The sequence below is a fragment of the Thunnus maccoyii genome, chromosome 9 (genome assembly GCF_910596095.1).
Source record: "Thunnus maccoyii chromosome 9, fThuMac1.1, whole genome shotgun sequence".
Lineage (NCBI taxonomy): Eukaryota > Metazoa > Chordata > Actinopteri > Scombriformes > Scombridae > Thunnus > Thunnus maccoyii.
In genome coordinates, this window is record NC_056541.1 from 18,198,466 (window position 1) to 18,221,271 (window position 22,806).

The 22,806-nt window shown below is 39.6% G+C and overlaps 1 protein-coding gene across 3 annotated transcripts in view; it reads right to left on the reverse strand.

Annotated features, from left to right (window-relative positions):
- pcsk5b (proprotein convertase subtilisin/kexin type 5b) overlaps window positions 1-22,806 on the reverse strand; it is a 79,858-nt gene that overhangs the window by 5,678 nt on the left and 51,374 nt on the right. Inside the window, exons 20-30 of one of the 3 annotated variants that reach the window (XM_042420760.1) lie at window positions 22,129-22,244; window positions 12,865-12,967; window positions 12,024-12,160; window positions 9,941-10,141; window positions 7,854-7,922; window positions 2,457-2,517; window positions 2,222-2,367; window positions 1,651-1,854; window positions 1,258-1,335; window positions 855-1,041; window positions 542-756 (exon numbers count right to left, since the gene is read on the reverse strand). In XM_042420760.1, coding sequence (XP_042276694.1) covers window positions 542-756; window positions 855-1,041; window positions 1,258-1,335; window positions 1,651-1,854; window positions 2,222-2,367; window positions 2,457-2,517; window positions 7,854-7,922; window positions 9,941-10,141; window positions 12,024-12,160; window positions 12,865-12,967; window positions 22,129-22,244 — 1,517 coding nt within the window. Of the gene's footprint in view, window positions 1-541; window positions 757-854; window positions 1,042-1,257; window positions 1,336-1,650; window positions 1,855-2,221; window positions 2,368-2,456; window positions 2,518-7,853; window positions 7,923-9,940; window positions 10,142-12,023; window positions 12,161-12,864; window positions 12,968-17,455; window positions 19,634-22,128; window positions 22,245-22,806 lie in introns of those variants that run through there. The other 2 variants (XM_042420762.1, XM_042420761.1) reach the window with 2 other exon arrangements.

A 22,806-nucleotide genomic window follows, 5' to 3' on the forward strand; every position in this document is an offset into this window, starting at 1 on the left:
ACTACAACACAATGTTGTCAGGAATGAAAAAATCTTTAACCTGCAGTAAATGATGATCATAAGACTTCCACCACTAATCAAAAGAATCAGTTCTACATTCAGAAAAAGCATTAATTTGTGACATTTAGATCCTACTCCATGATAACATATTTCCTACTATACAATTAAATAGGGATGTAGGATTTACTAATTAATTTAGGTCATAAAGATGTAAAGTATATCTCTCTACATTACCCAAAAAAGTGGAAAAACTACTCAGACCCCTTAATGTTGTTTTGTCTTCTCTACTCCTCCCAAATGCCTGCTCTAATCCTCCATCCTTCTTGTCATCTGATTTATCATTGGTCCTCACTTCCTTTCTCCTTCCAATTGTTACATTCAGTCTTCATCGCTGAAATATTTGCAGTCCGGTGAGCAAAGCAGGAGCTATTGGCATTTCCTGTCTTTCCCCCGTCTGCATTTATCCTCTTCATCCTCTCTTCAGCTCAACAAACACTTAAAACGTTTCTCTGTCCTCTACTGCTCCAACCAGCGTACTTACTCTTACACAGACCATCTTTATTGCACTCTCTACAGTTATCAGGGCAGCGAAGGCATTCCCTCTCGGTGGCGTAGTAACTCTCTGGACAGCGTTCCCTGCAGGAGTGGTCCAGCAGCAAGTAATGTTTCTCACAGCTCAAACAGTGGGAGGTAGTTTTCTGGCAGGATGCACACTCCGAGGCACACGGCTGGCATACGCTACCTTGAGGAATCCCTCTGTGGAAGGCGGCGAAAAGAGAGGAGAAAATCATTGACAGTATTATGATGGTGTGCAAACACATGCATGTAAAGAAATGAAAAACCAGGGCAAGAACCTCGGACACTCCTCCACACATGCTCCATTGTGCAGGTAAAGCCAATCGCGACAGCGCTGGCACTGCTGGGCGTCCTGGCACATGACACAACCTTCTGAGCAGTCCTCACACCTGCCGGACATTTTGTTGGCAAACGTGCCAGGTGAACAACGAGATAAGCAGGAGTATTGTGGGGTCAGAAAACGACCTGAAAGCAGAAAGACAAATCATACCACTGTTATAAGAAAAAGAATAAAGGACACAAAGGTTGTCAGTGGTACAAACATTTGTGGGAGATCTAATGTGGCTTTCTATCATACTGTTCCATTGATCCTGATGAAAATACATGTGCAGGTTTTCCAAAACATCTAAGACAAGTCAACTGAGTCCTTGTTTCATAAGCAGTCATAGACAGAGTATCTACCTGGGTAACAACTGCTGCACTCCTTCGTACCAGAGCAAGTCTTACAAGTGAAGTGGCATGCCTCACATTTCCCCAGATCTGAGCAAAAATAACAAGGAAAAAATGGTAACACATAAATGACACAAAACAGGAGATGAATGAAAATGTCATAATGACTGAGATGAAAAATATAGACTCTTAAGGGTGGGTTTCTAAATATTAATAGAAAAATAGATTTCAATGCAACATGCTTCAATGGCAGCACTTAACAGCAGTTCTACAGATGTGGCTCAGTTGTTGTTTAAAGAGAAGCATATAAAAAAATTACATGACTTATATCCACCCAAAACCAAAGTTTACAGATGGGTAATGTTGATCACATTGAGCCACTTGAGTACTGAACATTCGCCGTACTGTTTCTGAATTGTTTCTCGGGACAGGCAAGCTGTTTGTCCTCCAAACACTCCCCGTTCTTCAGTGTGAATCCTTCCTCGCAGGAGTCACAGTCGTCATATTGTGGCCCTCCGCAGGTACGACAGGCACGGTGACATGGCTCACAGTCCTGGCTCTCCTTATCCACAAAGAAACCTTCCTTACAGTGATCCACACACGATCCATCTGGACACACAAACAGACTTTTGTGGATGCTTGTGATCATACAAAATCAATTAATTTACTGTGATTCTGTTCTTTAAAGGACGTTTAAAGATTTTCTCTTTAGCAGCCAAGTCTATATAAATATCAAAATCAGTATGCAGATCACAGTTTCTTCACACATCTCTCCAAGTGGAATAGTGAACAAATCTGAAAACAGTACAGTAAGACTGAAACTAACATTCCAGGTGAAGTGTCAGCTCCTCAGGGCGCAGTGTCCCACCCTGTCTACATTGTTAAAAGATAATGAGACGTTTGTTCTCACCCGAGGAGCTGACATTCACTCTATGACTCAGCTCATAATTATTCTGTAAAGAGTTCCAAATGGTACCAGAGACGTAGAATCGCTCTTCGCACCAGTAGCACTGGGACTGGTCACAGTTCACACATCGTTTGTCTTCACACGGCTCACACACCATGCTGCCATTCACGCTGTAGGTCCGATCTGGGCAGGACTGATGACAGTCTGTGCCCAACCTGACAGACAGAGAGACAGATGGTATCAAAATGACAGCATAAGAATAAAGGGGTGTAACTCAATGAAATTCTTAGCCAAAGAGACTTACTTATAGTAACCATCTTCACATTTGAGGCAGACAGTTCCCTGATCATGATGTGCTGAATCCTCTGTGATGAAGGGCAGGAATCAAAATCAATAATTAACAACAGGTTCAGCTGAGAAATGGATTTGTTTGCAAGCTCAAAGCGCGATAAAAGAGCCTCAACTGCATCAGTTGTTGCAGCCTTTGCTCAAATCACATTTAACATGACGTAATCTTTTCACTTATTTGCACTCACATGTGTAGAGGTGAAGCCAGATTTTAAGCATTTTTCCTATCTGTCAATACTAATAAAGGTAAATATTATAATTATATAAATATAATTTTACTGTGGACTTCACTGGTGGTCAGTATGATGGTTGGCTGTTTTTTAACTGTTCACTTGTACATTAAAATGAAGAAAAATGTGAAAAATGTCATATTATATCCTGTCTCATATGCACAGCACTGTGACACACATAAATCCCCAATTCCACACTATATTCTTGTTGTGTATAATATATACTACTGTACATACTTATTGTCTTAGTGTAATGTTTTTGCTGTTACACAAAAAAATCAACATACTGCACTTAACTGTTCCATACTAACAAGACATATTATGATATATATACGTCAATGCATTTCATTCCAACTGCGACTGTGGAATATCACTGCAAATTAAACTTAATAAATTAACATAAAATGTTTTTCCAAGTACCTAATAGTTGTTTCTTGTTTCTATGTTTTCTGAGGTGTTTACAAAGCTTTTTTGCAGCTGCAAGTGGCTCCTCCATTTCCTTTGTGTTTTGCTTTGGGGAGCACACTCAAAAAAGGGTTTTTTAGTATAAACAGATGCTGTTTTGAGTGTACTTTGTCTCTTTTCCAGTTTGAAGTCAAGTCCGTTTTATTTGTATAACCCAATATCACAAATTACAAATTCTCCTCAAGGGGTTTCACAATCTGTACAGCATGCTACACCCTCTTTCCTTAGATCCCAATGCGAACACACTTCATACTCAAAACCTGCAGTACGGAATTGGGACACAGTGTCAGTCCCCTTTGTCACCAGCAGGAGGCACTCTGGCATCACACAATAAAAGTGTTAAAGTTCACAGGAATTGAGTGGCACTTTAGGATCAATCATCAGTTGAGAGTGATCAATGCAAACCGAGCAATCCAATCTAACCCAGACAAACAAATGTAAAAATCAAAGAGTCTCTACGGCCATTTCAGTTCACTTCTATAATGTCTGTTAGTTTCAGATGCTGCTGCTGTGTTCTGTGCCGTCCGTTCGCCCTTTACTACAGCTGAACTTTTCTGCTGACACAAAAACATGCATAATGTGAGTGACAGGTTTGTAAAACATCCGGATATTTGCTGTATATGTGGGTTTCTTTTGTCTCTGTCTGAGTCTGTGGAACATATGCAGAGGATATTAATACATAATTTAGGTGTGTGTGTGTGTATGTGTGTGTGAGAGAGAGAGAGAGAGAGAGAGAGTGAGTCTGTGGTTGTACACACACACACACACACACACACAAAGAGGAAGTTTATTTTTCTTCCAAACTAATTAATTCCTGCTGTCAATCAAAATCATACAACTGGAAACCAAAGAAGAGCCACACTGTCATCCTGTAGTCCATCGATGACAAAACAAAACAGGACACAGGGTGGAAGGGTAGGAGGAAGACAGAGAAAGGAGCAGTCAGAGACAGGAAGCAGAAAGAGAGAAAGGGTTAAGGAGAGACAGAGAGAGAGAGAGACGGGGGGAGAAAGAGATGGAAATAACTACTTAAGAAAGCCCCTTCTGCAGACTTCCCCTTGGGACATTCATCCTCTCCAGAAAAGCCTCCGTCGACCCCCACACCCCATTCCTCTGCCTCTCTGTCTCCTTCCAGCACCCACAGCTTAACGCCGCACTGGTTTGCACTTCAATGCGGTCGACAAGCCACTACCTGTGAAAGCAATTACTCATACAGGGAGAGACTGGGAGAAAGGAAAGGTGGGAGGGACAGAGGTATAGAATAAGAGAGAGAAGGAGTGAGGAGCCGGAAATCATGCCTCCAGGCTGTGTCTATGTGAAGAGAGAAAATAGCGGCCGCATAAATATTAACTGTGCAAGCCAGGGGAGGGGGGATTTCAACAGAATTTAAACTGGCATACACATCCTGAAGTATGCACTTGTGGAATGTGCGAGCACACACACATTTACAGTCTACATGCACTCACACACTACATAAATTAGCACTTAAACACATACAATATGATATACATGTGCATGACACTGAAGTAATTAGCAGTCTCGGTAAAAAAAAAAAAAAAATGTGATATATAGTCAAGAGTGGAGATGGATAAACTTCATTTCAGCACTCCGGGGTGAGAAAGTGACAGAATATGCTTATCAAGAAGTCTTTGTGAAGTGGATTGCTGATAGAGAAAAAGAGAATAGATGTGCGTTAATGTAATGAAGTAAAACATCTATGAGAAAGACAGCTTTTATCAAGCAATCGAAAAAAGCCGAACACTGGAGGCGAGGTGAGCTTCAGCTTGCCAACCGCCTCGGAGCAGCCAGAGTCTGGCTCCACAGGAGAGGAACTGTATGTTACTGCTTTCTTGAAGTGTAATCTGACTAGTCAAGATCAATACTAGATGATATTGAGACAAAGTAGAGAAATCATGGCGTAGAGTCATCATGAGGCATGATGGTCAGAAATAGCTGATGTTCATGAGTTTAGCAAATGAAACACAAAATCGATGATAGAAGGAAAGAAGGGAGGCCCTGAGAGGTGGATTGGTGATATTGAGAGAAGAACTTTGAAGCACACAGACTGATTAGAAATGTGTCAGCAGTGGTGCTCAGTAACAGAGGAAGACAAGGAGCAACACGCCAAAGAGGACCAAGCTGATGACGGGTTTTTTAATCACAGGTAAAAGACTACATCTGATGATTAAACCATTCAGCCTGAGAGAGATTTAACCACTGAGCTACATGAGACATGTACGTCTGTGCCATGGCTGGAATGACACAAAACCAAGACAGATTTAAAGTCCTCCTCCACTCAAAAATGTCTTCTTGTTCCTTCAGTTGGATGTTTGAGCTTCACTGTGCAGAATGATGAAGTTTGACACTAGAAGGCTGTTTTCACATTTATATGCTGAAAGTGGGAAGTTTCTCTCATCTTAAATCTTGGTTTAAGTCATGCACCTAATAAGCAGGATTTGTGACATCATAACTAGTTTGGAGCTAATCCTGGACAAGGTATTCAATTTACACAAGTGTGACGTGGAAACTTGAAGCTCTAGTGCACAAACACTGAGAATGGACTTAACAGTGAAGTAGGAGACATCTTGTATCCAGCAATTAAACTTCTGAAATGAAATATGTTTGCATATTCATAGATTCTGTCGATAGATTCATAGACTTTTAATGAGGGAGATGTCATTTTAAGGATTTTAACAAGATAATCAAACTTGCTGTTATTATTTTATTATTACTATTCAAAGTAGAGCGTATTATATACATCTTAAAACATGTCTGGAGGGGATCTTTAAACATGACACTAGTCAAATTATAAAATATTTCTGAACCCTTATCCTATGATCAAGCAGTACAGGATGCATAAAGGATTGATGGGTATAAAAGTGCTGATGACTTAAAAAGAAGTATTGAAGTCATATGATGGGGGAGATAGGAGTGAGTAGGGGCTGCTGTATCTTATCACAGACAGTCAGGCAGGCCGGCTCATTGATCTCACACAAAAGCACATTACACACTAGCACACAAACTCATAAGCCTATTCTTATAACTCAAAATGAAGATAAAACTCAAAACCTAAGAGCAAAATGTATTGCTTCAGAACACGTGTACACATTTTTGGGGTCTTTTGTTGCCTTTTTGCGACCTGTAACCAGCTAATTCAGCGTTTTCACAGACATGAGCTTGAAAAGACAAAGACAAATAGTGCATGTCTTAATCCTGATCTATATCTAATCCTAATCCTGATTTACAACCTACACCCAAGTCTGAACCCCCGATGTAGCCCCACGAAAAAGTCCCAAGATTTCCAAACATTAAATGTCCAAAAGGGGTTTTCATACTGTTAGAAACGCAGGATGACACATGGTGTAAGCATGCACACACATATCAAATGCCAATCTCAGACACTGCATGTTCTGTTTCATCCTCACTTTAGCCCGTAGCACCACGTCACCACCAGGCCAATCATCTCAAATCTCTAATCTGCTGACTGACTTGTATAGCTTGCAGAATTGTGATTACTGAGAGTGAGTGGGTGTCTGGGAGGCTGTGGTGGGGGAGGGGGGGGTACTAGAGTGAAGAAAGATATTCCACCCAGAGTGTATAATGACATAATAACAGCTTGTCTCCACCTCAGACTAGTTCAGCACAATAACCACTTTCTATGGTATGTTGCTAATCATCTCTGGGAGAAGGAAATGCTTTATCTTCATGTGGCACAAGGAATGAGCTCGAGGTAATATTTACTGTAACATTTACTGTAACTGTGTTGAGAAAAAAGAGAACAAATAATCAAAAAACATCATTCAGTAAAAGACGGTTCTGTTTGGCTGTATAGAAAGATATGTTGATTTTTGATATTTAGTGTGGAAGGAATCACAAGTGGACAAATGTCATTCAGGAGTGGAAAATCTTTTTTAACCATTTTCTGGGATAGATAACGTGCTTCGAACATACACTAGATTGTAGGCAGTGTTTCCTTGAGGAAAAGATAATCAACATCTTGCAAAAAGTGAAAAAAAAAAATCAGATATTCTGCACTTATGTGAGTCCGAATGCTAATGTGACATCTTCTAATGGGGTAAGGTGTATGATAATTAGGGAAATTTGCATTTAAGTTCTACGAGATGGTCTATGTTTGTCTAAATGATTTCCCAAATGAATGAGGCATATTGGAATAAACAGGAGGTCATTAATTGTAGAACAACATATATTGTAGTCATGTAGCTCAGTTATCGGAGCTCATTTAAGTTAATTTACAATGATGTATCTGCAGTAGCAGACAGCTTTCTTTGAAGAGTGAGGGGCAACAGCTGTCAATTGCAGCATCATTAGTACATGCAGGCACCACACCTCATGTCTACACTGAAAAATACATTTAACGCAGTAAATAATTTTTTTGTCATGTTTTCGTCACAAGCTTTCTCAACAGTTTGCTGTATCTTACGCCTGAGAACTATAATGATAAAAGTCTTCAGCTGTAGTAAAAAGATGAGCAGTCCAAATTTCACTTTGAACGCAAGACATTTAGCTACAGTGATATATCTGTTGCTGCAGCAACAGAGCGCTTGGTTTGATTTCTACAGTTTGATAGATGAAGAAAGGGAAAGAGGCAAGAGGGAAGAGACAAAGTGAGGAGCGAGAGAGAGACACTGTCTACTTACTGTGTTGACATTGCTCGCAGCCCTCATCACAGGGGAGACAGTCCTCATTCTTTGCATTGGCAACCTTACCTGATGAAGGCAGCAGATAAAACAGTGGATTAAAAATACAAAAGACACAAGAAAATGATGATTAAATGCAGAGAAGATGGAAAAAAAGACTCAGAGAGCGATGTTATTCAGATTCATTTCAGAATGCTACGTGCTCATTTCTTTTAAAATACTTGACTCCATGTTAATTGTTTAATACTGGATGACACACTTGCGCATTTTTTTTGTTTCAACAAACAGGTCATTTTAAAGTTAAACCCATTATATCTCTGACATGACAATCCGATTACATTGATTAAAGACAGATTGTAATTTTTTGTCATAAATTCAGGAAAGTGCCGTTTAAATGGTGCTTGTGTTATTTTAGACGTAATTGCTTTGTCATCTTTTCACCTCTCCACCAAAATTTTGATGCAACTTTTTTATTTATGTTACAGAAGAAAAGACGAAGAGAAGAGAAGAGAAGAGAAGAGAAGAGAAGAGAAGAGAAGAGAAGAGAAGAGAAGAGAAGAGAAGAGAGGAGAAGAGAGGAGAAAAGAAGAGAAGAGAAGAGAAGAAGAGAAAAGATAAGAGGAAGAGAAGAGATGAGAAGAGAAGAAAAGAAGAGAAAAGATAAGAAGAGAAGAAGAGAAAAAATAAGAGAAGAGAAAAGAGAAGAGAAGAAGAGAAAAGATAAGAAGAGAAGAGAAAAGATAAGAAGAGAAGAAGAGAAAAGAGAAAAAAGAAGAGAAAAGATAAGAGAAGACAAAGAGAGGACAAAGAGAAGACAAAGAGAGGACAAAGAGAAGAGAAGAGAAGAGAAAAATAGAGAAGAGAAGAAGAAGAAGATGAGTCAATGGCTAAATGGACAGACATAAATCCCACCACCATCCACACCAGATAAAATTTCGCCTGCTCCACAGTTCAAGCTGTCTGTCGGTCCTGTTGAGACCTGCCTGCCACATATGATAAGAACCTCATCCTCCCACTCGTACATTTTATATGCTCACATACTAACTCTCATCATTACTCTTCACCTCTGTCTCACATTTAATGCAGTGAAGTTATAACTCCCTACCTTCACCTCCCCTTATCTCGAATATCTCATTCAAAACATTTCAGTTCTTTCTCAATCCTCCTTTGGCTAGCATCCACATTTGATCTCATACAATGAGATCAAGTGCAATGTGTTCATCTTTCACAATCTCTCTAAAAAAAAAAAAAAAGTTTTTTATTTAGCAAATGTTCTTTAGTTGAACAGATTAAGAACAGAAAGTAGAGGCAAGAACACATCAGCACCAGACAAGCCAAGATAGATGAAAAAAGCTGGGTTGGCTTTATTTGTCTGCTCGGGCATTTTCAGTTGTTTCTCTCTTTCATACAGCAATAAGCTGCTAAAGCAATAAACATCATGTCTATACCAATATACAAACACAGTGTTTTGATATTTCTGATATGATATTCTCACACTGTCGAATAGAGTTTTGCGGCCTTATGTAGTTTTCTCCTTTTGATGGTATGCAGGCACCTGTTTCATGAAAGTAATTTGCGAGCACTTTTTACACACAGATCTCGAATGGTGGCAAAGACCTGTTTCGCAAATAATTGTCACTTGCAAATTGCAGATACATTTCCAAATCCTACAGTCCTCTCACATCTTCATGCTTGTGCAGGAAGTGTGGGGTTCTGTTTGATTTGTGTCAAAATCAAAAGCAAATTGCAAATCACAACAAACTGTCTGAAGGCATTTGAATTGTAATACTTGCTGTAAAATGAGGTCAGTGTGCTACATGTGTGTGTGTGTGTGTGTGGTGACGTTTGCCGAATTCAGGCCCGCTCTGTGACAGCGGTGCTGAGCGACAGTGGGTGGCGGCAGCTATTATAACGTCTTTCCCGACTTTTCATGTATTTGACAATAATAATGCAAACTCTTTTCTTATTTATGCTTTTATGCAACCTTACTCAAAGTGGTGACCTTTGTAGAAGTCATCCACCAGGAGTCTAATACATAGTTAATACATAGTGACGTCTGCAAATGAACGTGTATTAAAGTCTCTCACCTGTACTGCACTCCAGCGGAACGCACTTGCCGTTTTTGAACTTGTGTCCTGGGCTGCAGCGGAGGCAGTGATCTTTTTCTGTGCAGATGATGCAGTCAGCAACACAGGGTTCACACCGCTTCCAAGCAGAGTGGAAGAACCCCTCTGGACAGACTTCCCGACACTGACCCTTAAACAGGTACCTGGCCTCGTGAAATTTATCTAGATGCAGCAGGAGAAGAGAAGGAAATCTGTAAAGGAGGGACAAGAACTTTGGCAGCGAGTGCTGATGCAAAAAACAGGTACAGTATGCAGATATACTCATTGAAACATAGGCTGGTTTGTCTCTATGTCATTATATATGAATGTTGTTGAATAGTAACACATTTACAGCAGGAAATTTTCACTGCAAGTTGTTCTACAGTATCTTTCACCACATCTGAGCAGTGTTTAGACAGCACTATACAGACATTTGGCACTCTTACATGTAAACTGTACAACACTTGTACACTGACTGAGTGAAAAAATGCAATAATCAAAGGGTGGAAATTAAAACTTCACTTCTGTACTAGCTTGTGTGTAGTTTGCCTGATTTCATGCACGTCTCAGCTTGTGTGTGTGTGCGTGTGTGTGTATGTCACTATTTTTGAAATGGACACTGATATTTTAGATTACACATCCCTTTACTTTTCTTCATCTGATCCCTTGTTGCCTATTAAGCTCATTTCTGCTTCTCTTTCATTTTCCCCCTCTAGACACAGCAGGGGTGTATAACTGCACATTATATCAAAGGTCAATATCAAGAACTATCTGCTCAGTATGGATCAGTATGTGTGTGTATGTGTGTGTGTGTGTGTGTGTGTGTGTCTGTGTGTAACGGACTGAGATAAGAGAGGTTGTTTTGAGAGAGAAATGACAGATGGAGGGTCTCTTCATGTTATTATTGTTATGTCTCACTGAGCCTCAGACAGACCTGCAATTAAATGGAACCACATTTGCAAACACAGTCTGACAAACTTGCCGGCTAATTGAGAGAGTGTGTGTGTGCACACGTGAGGGTGAGAGAGAGAGAGAGAGAGAGAGAGAGAGTGTATGTGTGAAGGGGAAATCTGGTGTTAATCTTCTCCTTGGCTGCCTGGTGTCTTTAAGTGCGTGTGAGTGTGTGTATGTGTGTGTGTGTGTGTGTGTAGCTGGGTGTGTGCGTAACAGAATCTCCCTTGTGTAAATACATTCATTCTGACAGCCATAATACCGTCTGTGACACTGTGATAAACACAGTTATTACTACCACCTTCAAGTTGATATTTCTACAGCTGCAAGCCTCTAATGATGTCCGGGTTTTATCATAACGATTGTTGTTTTCACACTGATGGAAAAGGGTTTTTTTTTTTTATGGACTTCGCATTGGCTGCACGGGATCTTGTGGTCATAAAAATTAACTAGAGGGTCAAAATGTCACAAAAGGAATTTATTGTCTTCTTGTTTGTATTTGTTCAAAATTATACCCCAAAAAATAAAGACCACACAAACACAAGAGCCATCTAACTCCAGACACAGTTTGTCCTTTAACTGAGCTAAAACCTGGGAGATGTGCTGTGACCTCTGCATAAGGATACAAATGAGTGATTTCCCCTTTTAACACATCTATCTGCAGGCATCTATCTACATCTATCTGCAGGCCTGGACTGAATTACTGCTTTAATTAGATTCATTTACTTTTAGAGGATTGATTGGTGGAGCCTGGCACAAATGAGCCTTGGCTTGATCCATACGATCTTACGAAAAAGCACGATTTTCACTCAGATTCCAGTCACAGTTAGATAAATGGGTTTTCAAGTGAACCGCTGCACAAAGCTACCATGTGTCACTTCAAGGAGGATAAAGAAGGTGCAGGTTTTATGAGATAGGAAAGACAGAAGGAGAATTGTTCAAATATAAGATTGTATTGATGGTTTTATCTACATCAACTTACTTTTTCCTGTCACTTAAAGCAACGCAGTGTCGATATACAAATGTTGAGATTTTTTTTTTATCTGGATGTGCATTTAATTATTAAAATATTTTTAAAAAGTGTTTTTACAAATCCTAACCCAAGTTAGAGTACCTGTGTCACAGCTGGTGCAGCTGTCGGGCCCCTCGTCTGTGCACTCGTGGCAGGTGTGGTGACAGAGGTGACATTGTCTCCCCATCGCGTAACGCCCTGCCCGGCAGCGGATGTCGCAGCGGCCATCGTCAAAGAACCTGCAGGTGAGGATGTTGTTCACAATGAATCGTGCAAAATCTGCTTCAGCCACTGTATATAATATACATAATACACATACACATAATAGGCTTTAGTTATCGCTTCGCTGAAAACGGTACTTGTCAACTCAAAAATCTCCTTTTGTTAAAACAGACTTAACCCATTTTAGAAAAGACTCAAAGACTCTAGAAAAAGCCGTTTAATTACAGTAACAAGACTTCTTGTAATAAGCTACTTTCTACATTTGTACTCCAGGTTGTTTGAACTGTCAACACATTTAACATCCTTACTACTAGTGAGAAACACAGTGTTTGTTGTGTCTCTGTATGATGCACTGTATGTATAAGATAAATATACAAGCTCAAGATCGATTGTGTTTTACGCTGTTTTTGTATGTACTTTCTTGTTGAGTTTTGTGTTTTAATGTACTGTATTTATATGTATTGTTGAGCTCAGTCCAGTTTAATATGTATTTGACAGCTGAGGTTTATGAATTTTGAAGGCCCATCTCAGGACGGTCATTGCAAACTAGCTTAAACTATAACCGCTGTGGTATGTGGAATTAGTTCATGCTCTATACCCATCCCTATATAAATAAACAATAAATATAAATAAGAAAAACAGAGATATAGTTTTCACAACTGAAAATGGTTTCATCTGGGTCACCTTTGAACGTAGATGTTTATATTTCAGTGGCTCTCACCGTGCTGGGGGGCAGCTGGTGCAGTCCTCTCTCTCTGGACCTTTACACTGCATACAAGTAGCGTCACACAAGTGGCACTTTCCATGTGGACTCATGTACTGTCCTGCAGACAGAGAGCAACAGTGAACAACATGACAAATACAATTTCTCAAGGATCAGTATTCCAAGATAGTTTTTGTACCTATTTCATACTTACGCACTTTGCTGTTTGCTCCGTGTTTTCTTTTTATTTGTTTACCAGCGTTGTCATGTGTTTGCTCACTTCCTTTTTTTTTTTTTTTTTACTTGAGTGACTTCAGTTGATGCTGTGATGTGTCCTAGTATCCACTAATTATAACCAACAGTCAGTTGTTATTGTTTCCATTTCACTGAAGGTCTAGCTCATTATCCTCTGCCTCCTGACATCTCATGCACAATAACAACTGTATCTCATTTGCTTTCTTCTTCATGTCGTGTGTTTATGTTATGTGCAAAATACGTTTCTTTTTTTTTTCTTCAAAGGTTGAAAAACATCAAGTTTGACAATGTCAGTCATACCATGTTAATTCTCTGGCATGCTGTCTAATTGCTGAGAGCTTTTACAGTAAACAAGAGACACAATTTGGATTTGACATATTTGTAGATATGGAGATGCTTCTAAAAATAACTCAAGGCTTTTTAATACTAACACGGATTATCATTGTTTCACTCGTGCAGACTGATTTGGATCATAAGCATGAAGTCACAACATCTCTACTCTGCAGACAGCGGAAACATAAATCTACTTTTAAAAGTAAGCTGACAGGACAATTTTAGTTTTGCGTGGAGTCTATGTACGTATAAGCTCTCTCCATGATTGAGTGTTTTCCTCCCAGAGTCCTAAAACATGCTGTTTAGGTAAACTTGAAACTACAGTGAGTTACACACATTCATTTGTGTGGCACACCCTGCTCCTCAGCAGCGACTGGAGCCTTTTCTCAGACCTTGGACTGAAAAAGTAATTGATGACTTTAATGGAGCTGTATTAGCAATGATAGAAAGCAAGAAAGTACATTTACTAAAGTACAATTTTGAGGTACTTGTACTTTATTTGAGTATCTCGGGATACTTTTTATATCTATTCCACTACATTTCGGAGGGAAATATTGTGCGTTTTACTACATTTGCTTCTTTCAAACCAATATTTTATTATGTAAAATATATTATCAGTTTGAAAAACAGTATATAAAGTTCTTAAAATTGACCATTAAAACAAGCGTTAATCTTATTTACAGCACTCCAAATTGGTACATTCTGCATTATACATTTAAAGCCAATGCTTATGTATTTTTACTTCAGTATGCTAAATATGGAGTTTTACTTGTAATGGAGTATTTTTTATACCACTGTGCATTAGTGACCAGGCAACGTTAACATCAGCATGTCTCTGGCTCGGCTACTTGAAGGAGAAATGAGTTTGCTAATTAGATCACAGATGTAACACAATCACACTACAACATCATAAAACAAAAATACTGTAATGACGCCAACTTATCATTTGTTTTTTACTTGAGAATGAAATGTCATCCAACAGCCTCATGTGCCTAATCCTCCACTGCAGAAAATGCAGAAAATGTGCGTAGGTTTTAGGTCGGAAAGTTTTTGTTGCAGAATGGAGTACAGGCTGGAAATTGAGTTTTGGGTGCCAGAAATCTCAACACCTGGCAAAGTGATTGTTGAGTCATTGGCATTGATCAAAAATAGTATCACACTCCAGGTAGATACATTATTGTCTTTCAGCCCAATGCAACAGTAAAATTTACATACATACATTGGACCTGCAGCATATTGTTGAACTTTTTTCCTGTATGAATGAGTCTTATATAAACTTTGGTCACATTCATTCAGGACATAGATTATATGTATATAAGCTATTGTGTCCAAAGTTGCTGGAGGATTGAGGAGAAAGTTCCAAAAAGCCCATCAACCTTCAGCTTCACACTTGGCAGCATTGAAAAGAGCCATAACAAAAGAGGCATAAACATTGTCTCCTATCCCACCTTTGTATTAGACAAAGGTGACAGACACTGGCTCAGGCATAAGGATGGAGCTGTGTGTTTTTGTGTGTGTGTGTGCATCCTTCAAGGCAGCGGCGAGGTTGTCTGTGCTCTCTGGCTTTCTGTGAAAAGCTCAATTGTTCCTCTCAAAACAAAAGAGCTTCTTTGTGTACAAACACAACAGGCGGTGGCTTCCCATTCAGTAGAGCTCTGCTGAAACCATTCAAACAGCCCCCGAATAAACGCCGTCACTCTCCCTCGCGCACACAAATTGTCTCCCTGTCTTTCTGTTTGTCTCCCCCTCACTCACGCACACAAACAAACAGGGAGCCAAGTTCTCAAGGGACGGAGAGCCGCACAACTCCACTCAGCAAAAAGCAGACACTTTTGGACTCCCACAGCCAGACGGAAGAAGAATGGTGCGGGGAAGAAAGAGAGCCTGTCACTCAGGGGAGTAAAACTTTTCCTCTGTTATGGACTCGGCTGACCTTGCAAGGACATTGACAGTCTACTCTGTCGGGAGAGAGAGGGAGAACTCTGTGGCAGATATCACACTGACATCCACCACACCTGGTCCTGAATCCAAATACCCTGACCTTTTCACCTCCTGATACTTGCACACACATGGTACCAGAAAGCAGGAAAAGAGAAATATATTTACGACACCCTGCAGGTGGTGTAGAGAACCACGCTGTTTATCAAATACTGTGCATTTCTTACCACAGGAAAGTGTCCCTTCTTCTCGACTGGAGTAAAGTTATACATTATTAATCCCTGTGGGGAAACTTGTCCTGGATATTTGACATATCCTCACTACTTAGTAAGCCAATGCCTTAGTCAAGGGGACTATTAGTAGTATTACCTAACATGCATGTCTTTTGGGGTAGGAAGCACCTGGAAAAAGACACATATTGCTAACTACTGAGCCACAGCGCTGCCAGTCCGTGAGTTACAGCAGAATGAACTAAAGACTTCTCATGGCTTCCCACATAATTTGAATTCCAGAAGATGCTAGAAACTGGAGAGATAATGTTCAGTTTGGCCAGAGTCAGTACTGGAGGGAGCTTCAGCCATGACAAGATGTGCACTTAACAGAAACAACATTAGTTGGGGAGTTTATGAGCAGTATGTAGAGTTTTATTCTATTATTAAATAAATGAGCCCATAAGGGTTGTAGAAAAATATGTTTGGTTGTTTGATTTTGTGACACTTGTAGGATTTTCTTACATGAATTGTGCTGAATTAATTTAAGTGACATAGCAGATCCAAACCGTACTATTGGCTCATTAATACACAAACAAATGAACATGACTTATGGTCACAGGTTGTCACCAGCAATCAAGACATGTGTGTAATGATCTTAACGACATAACCTGTGAATACCAACAGATAACAGAAACAAGGCTTTCCTTGGTTCAGTGAAAAAGGGATGAATCTCACAGCGTTGCCTTAAAAGCAGCGATGAGCTTTTGTAAAGAAAGATTTTGGAGTCACTCAAATTCCTGCAATAATAAAAATTTCCAATGTTATAAATTATCTACCAGTTCTACAACATGGACAGAAACCAAACATAACAAATCAAAATAGATAACTGTATGGGGATGAGTGGGAGGACAGTAACAGTTACTTATACTATATGCTATATATATTAGCAGATATACTTTTATTACTTATCAATAAATATCTTTTATGTTAAAAATGCAACTGCTGACAATCAGGGAATTTCTTATCTGTTCTCTCCTCAAACAGAGCTGATTTTGGAGATGTATATTGTAAGTCAACATTATTTAAATGAAATCCTTTGAGTTTTGTTATCTGCTGCTTCAGTATTAATTGCTGCTGTATGGTGAAAAAGGAAAATGCTGAACTGAAGAAAAGCAAAACATTCAGACTCATCTTATCTCTCTCATGAATTTAAAAACAGTATAGACTTAATAAGACGACAAAGTTTGCACCAATGATAAAGCAGCAAATCCTTGCATTGCTGACCTGTTTTTAACTTCCACCTAATTGTCATTGAGTGCACACGTCCCCCTTAAAGTGCTCGGCTCGGAGCGTGTGGAACTTTAATTTAATCAATCTGATCGAGCGTTGAAGTAAAAGTTTCTGAACGCAATGATCTGAATTTCAATGATGTTATTCCCCTTTGTGAATTTGTAAAAATAACTCAATAAGAAGTGAAAAGAGGGGACCTAATGTTTTGGTGTAGCAAGCGAGAGACACTGATGAACAATGATGCCAGTGGCTGAAATAATACTGATGAATATCAACATAATGAATGGAAACTGAAAACAAAAACGTGAACAGATTAAACATTTTAATAAGAACACTTAAGTAAAAAAAAAAAAAAAAAAAAAGATTTTCAAAACTAGGACTTTGAGTAACATTAATAATGCATTGTCACAGATATGTCACAGGTACACAATAAAAACAGCTTTTATACGAGGGGTGTGTGTGTGTGTGTGTGTGTATGTGCGTGTATATGTATGTATGTGTGTGTCTACTACCACACAATCTAAAGTCAATTCAAGTCATCTTAAACAATGACCAAGAATAAGTTTTTGTTAACCAAAACAGGGGATTCATCAATCTTTATTACAAATCATCAAGAACCATAACCAGTTGACAGTACAACAATTCATCTAATACTGTAAATGCTCAAGCTGCGGGTGTGAAAACCCACACAAATAGAATAAGAATCTTAAACATTTTTTTTTTTGCTGTTCTTTATTAGAAACCAGCACCACCAGAATAAGCTTTTGAGTTCCACCAGGTAAGGTTCGGAGACAGACAGAAAGAGAAGCCAGACATCTGACGTCTGTCGGCCTTAACACAAGTATAGTTTTGGCTCGATATGATTTAACATTTCTGACACACTCCCGGTTCTACAGTGATGCTGTCAACAAGTCCACTTTCAGTTCTTAACAATTAAAATGTAAATAGAGAGAAAAAAAAAAATTGATTGCCTCATTGTGTTTGCTTTCCAATTTCTCTTGAGTTGATTGAACATAAAGTTCTACTCCCAAATGCGTTTCTATGTTTAAATTTTGAACTTTTGCGATCTAACTGAAAGTTAAACAGTCACAGCTCTGTTTTGCACCACAGCAGTTTGCCGCCGTCTGTCTGCCTGTCAGAGATCTTTACCTGCAGATGAAACATGATAACGACAGAATGTTTCCTGTGCCGATCATTGACCTTCTATGTTGAAAGTGTAGAGCAATACTACAGTTGATATGCATTGACATTATAGTGGAATGATGAAGAGTAGAAACTTCTAAAACTCCTATTTATCTGAGAACAGGGATGCACCGATACAGAGCTGACACCAGATGAAATAATCTATCAAAATTCCCTTTATCTGGGTTACATATGAGGAAAATCAAACTAACACACAGGAGAACTGCAGATTCCTGTAAAAATAAAAGAAGTTATTTTTGAATTATTTTATCCAGTGACAACAAAATAATGGCGGAGCTTTACATTGTCCAGTCACAGTAATGGATGGAATCAATACTCAATTTTGGGCAAAAAGTTTTAGTCTCCAGAATCTGCATCATGAGTGAAAAATGGGCATCGGTGCATCCCTAGTACCACAAATTCATTATAACTCGCTGCTGCGTTTCCTTCCCTGCAGAAAGCTCCGGAAGGAATGACTATCGACTCGTCTTGTACCTCTGGAATGAATCAATGCCGTCTGGGCTTACATCAAGAATTAATGGCATTCTCCTACACACACCAATAAAGACAAACACACACACTATTCAGAGGGCGGGTTCATGTTTTTTTAAATAAATGAAATGAGGTGACTTTGGTCAGTAACGTACATCAGTCTTGGGATAACGGTGACACTGCAGCGTCTGTAACTTCAAGTGGAGACTGCTCTATGTGTGTAAACTCATGTTTTTTTTAAAATTGTATGTGGTATACATATATATGTGTGTGTATATATATATATTTGTGCTGTGTGTGTGTGTGTGTGTGTGTATAACTGCGTGTGTGAATTTGTCTACCCTCCCCTGCACAGCCAAAGTCAGCCCAGACAGACATTATTTTCACATTACTGAGTGAGCTTCTTTTTTTTTTTTTTTCCTTTGACGTATATTTACAGGCAGAAAACCAGAGCCTTTCCTAGTGTATGTTCAGTTTCCATCTGTTCATCGTTAACATTGGAAAGAGGAGGAGGAGGAAGAGGAGCCAAAATAAAAATGCACACAGACGTATTCAGAGATTCACAGGCTGAGTGGCTCCTGTCTTTAGCTATGCACCCTACACTGGCAACAAAAAAAAAAGAAGGTTCAATTATTTTGGCATCGATGCTTTGGTCACAAAATACCGACACTTTTATTCATTTGTTTGTTTTTCACTTTTGTTTTCATTTGCTTGTTTGTTCTTGAAGTAAGTCCCAGTCATTTTACACCCTGACCACGTGTGTGTCCCAGTACAGAAAAAAAGGTAGGTTTGTTGTAGTCCTGTCATCGCACCTCCGATGCAGTCCCTTTAAGAGGCACAGATTCTCTTATAAATTATGTGACTGTGAATGAGTGGGCAGGGGGGGGGTTTGAGAAGGAGGGGGTGCCCCCTGAGCCCCCATGTCCCCCCCCCCCCAGCACTCCCTTTATGCTCAGTGAGTACGTCCCGTCACCCCTTTTGCGAGCACGTTCTGCAGCACAGTTGCTGCAGCACTTTCCTCTGGCAAAGATTGTTCTTTTTAACGAGCACGCAGAAACTGCCCTCCGCCCAAGATTCTTCATTTGCTTTCCACAGACCAGGAAGAAGAGATACAGGAGAAGTTTGGAAGGGTAGGGGGGAGTGTGTGTGTGTGTGGGGAGGGGGGGGGGGGGGATGTGCACACACACACAAACATACAAACACACACAGACACACAGGGTGGAACCATTTGAAGTAGTTGAATGGCATGTGATTGGTCAGGAGAGGGTTCAGGTGAGAGGAAGAGTTTTTTTTTTTGATCCAATCACAGGTGATGTTCATCGAGGCGGAAAATGATTGTAGTCCATTGGAGTGATTGGATCCATGTCAGGAAAGGGGAAACAGATTTGGGAGGAGAAAAAAAAAACAGACAGAGAGAGAGAGAGAGAGAGAGAGAGAGAGAGAGAGCGAGAGAGAGAGAGAGAGAGAGAGAGACAGAGAGAGAGAGACAAACAAACGTCACAAAATTAGAAAATTGAAGATTTTGAAAATTCACAACTTGGTGTCATTTTGCAACATAGAGAATTAAAGTGGACAACCAGTCTGTCATGTGAACACACTGTAAGTTCATTCTTTTACCTTTTTTTTTTTTTTTCCAAATCAACAGCAATTAAAAATGTACCAGTAACCTTTGAGCTGCCAATCAAAATGTCATCAACATGAAATCAGTTACCTTTGAAACAGACTGAGTGTGCACTTTAAGCAAAGTATTCATCAACAGAAAGGTCACACAGTAAAGATATTTTTCTCCACAGACCTTTATCTCAGCTGGGAGACTTTTTGGCAGTGGATTAATTTTAACAAGAAAGTCATTGCTAGAGCAGCACATCACGAACTGCAATCGAAGCCTCATAATCTGACCGTCACTTCAGCTGGTTAGTGAGCAACAGGAATATTTATGCTAAAAGCTGCATAACATGCCAAAACATACACAATTTGAGAAAATAGGAAAAAGGAGAGTGCACATAAAGAAGCAGGAGAAATCAGAGATTTTTTGTAGAGATGCAGGATGAAGGAAAGGGATAAAGAATAAGTAGACGTGTTTTCCTTTTTTTACGTTACAGACTACGACCAGGAAAAGTGAGCTCATGTTAAAATACAACGAAAAGAACGTGTAAGTGAGCGTGTAACCCCGAAGAGATGTGATGTTAGTAATATGCGCTGCGTGAATGAGACCTTTAGATAAAGAGCAAAAAGACAAAAGCAAGGATGGACCGCCTGCTTTGAAGCTACTAAAGTCACCAGTTTGATTCAAGAAGTTAGTACAAAGCTCAAAAATAAGAAATGAGGCCACAGGTGAACTTAAAGGCCCCGGGGCGCCGCCGCTCCTGCAATTCCAACAGTGAAATACATGTTTTAATGAAAATTATTTTTGTTTATGCTGTGTGGTGTGTGTGTATAAATTTCAGTTGTTACTCTCATATAAATCGTACATAATTACAGAAACGTGCAATACCACTTAGCAACTGCTTTGAGGGGCAACTGTGGCTCAGGAGGTAGAGCAGGTCATCCACTAACGGGAAAATAAGCAGTTTGATTCCCAGCTCCTCCAGTCCACATGTCGAAGTGTTCTTTGGCAAGATACTGATACCCCAAATTGCTCCTGATGGCACCACCCTACGTGGTAGCTTGCCGCCATCGGTGTGTGAGTGTGTGTGAATGGGTGAATGTGGCTTTTAATTTTAAAGTGCTTTGAGTGGTTGGAAGACTACGAAGGCACTATATAAGTGCAGTCAATTTACCATTTTGCCACCTACAATCTTTGTCTGTGTGCCGAAGGGCGTACTTTCTCTGCCTGACGGCGGTATGTGTGTAATATGTTTGGCCTGTCCTAGTGGACCCTGATTAGTTGACGCTGCATGCTGAAAATAGTTGGATCTGGGGCTGAAAATTTTCCACCTAAGAAATGTTGCAAGATTGGGCGATTTTCCGCCCAATTGCTGCTTCCTTATTAGATAAAAATTTACCCCTGAAGGCAGGGAAAACGTGCACGGATCGTTGTGGTACTGTGGTGATAATTGTAAAGTGAAAGCAGTTGCTAAGTGGCCACCAAAAAATACTTTTTTAAACTTTTAGAAACCGCTAGCCGTTAGTCACCAGCAGCTGGCTCCCTGCTACATTGTACGGCGAATGCTCACAGCCAAAATACACAGAGCTACTCAGGGCCATAGCCCCACCTAGTGGAAAAGTCACACCATGCCACTGCAGGTGAATCCTTATCTTTTACTCAATTAACCATTTGCATTTTTTTTTTTTATATATATATCCTGGCAGGATAAAACACTGTTTTATCTAACTAGAGATGCAAAATAGTCTCAGACTCTGCACCTCTGATTGGCCCTTTAATCAGCTCAGATAAGGTAGACCACAAATTGTGTATTTTGCATTTAATTTTTTGTGAGCATTATGTTTTTTTCCTGCTGTGTTGCTATCCATTTCACTTTTTTAGCTGGTCTTTATTCGTCTCTATGTAGTCTCTATACAACAAGTATAAAATAAACACATTAGGACAATCTTGTAGATGAGAAAGCTGACAACTCACCATCTTTGCAGATGGTGCTGACCACGCAGGCTCCTGCCTCCAGATTGTAACCACTGACACAGCTGCTGCAGTTTCTTTCACCGGGCCCCAAGCACTCGTAGCAGCTATGGTCACACCTGTCGATGGTCATATGAAGAATTAGATACTCGTCTATGCAGCATTAAACTGTCTTTGACTGGTCGGGCTTTATTTTCCTACGTAGCCTTTTTCATGATCAATATTGTTCAAAATCTTGTCACTGTAGAGCTTTTACCTTTCCACGTTACTGTTCTCCAATATGCACTCAAACAACTCAAGAACAGGCATTTTATGCTGCAGTATTACACTTTATTTTAGCATGAATGAGCTATATTATTAGAATATAATTCAGGCATATCAGATATTGTGTAAATATCAACTGCAGCATAAGAAAATAATTTGTGTCACACTACACATTAACATTAGAACATTTATACATGTATAATTTATGCTTGTTCCTTTATGTCCTCGTGTGCATCATAAACTGTGTGTAAACACAACTAGGGACAAAAGAGTTGATCCACCAATGTTAGCGGCACAAAATATGAAACAAAATGAAAAGATGCCATATAAATGCACTTATATGATCAACCACACACAAAAGTGAAAAATATCTGCTTTAGTTTAGTTTATTGCTTTGCTCCTTTCAGTATGCGCTGG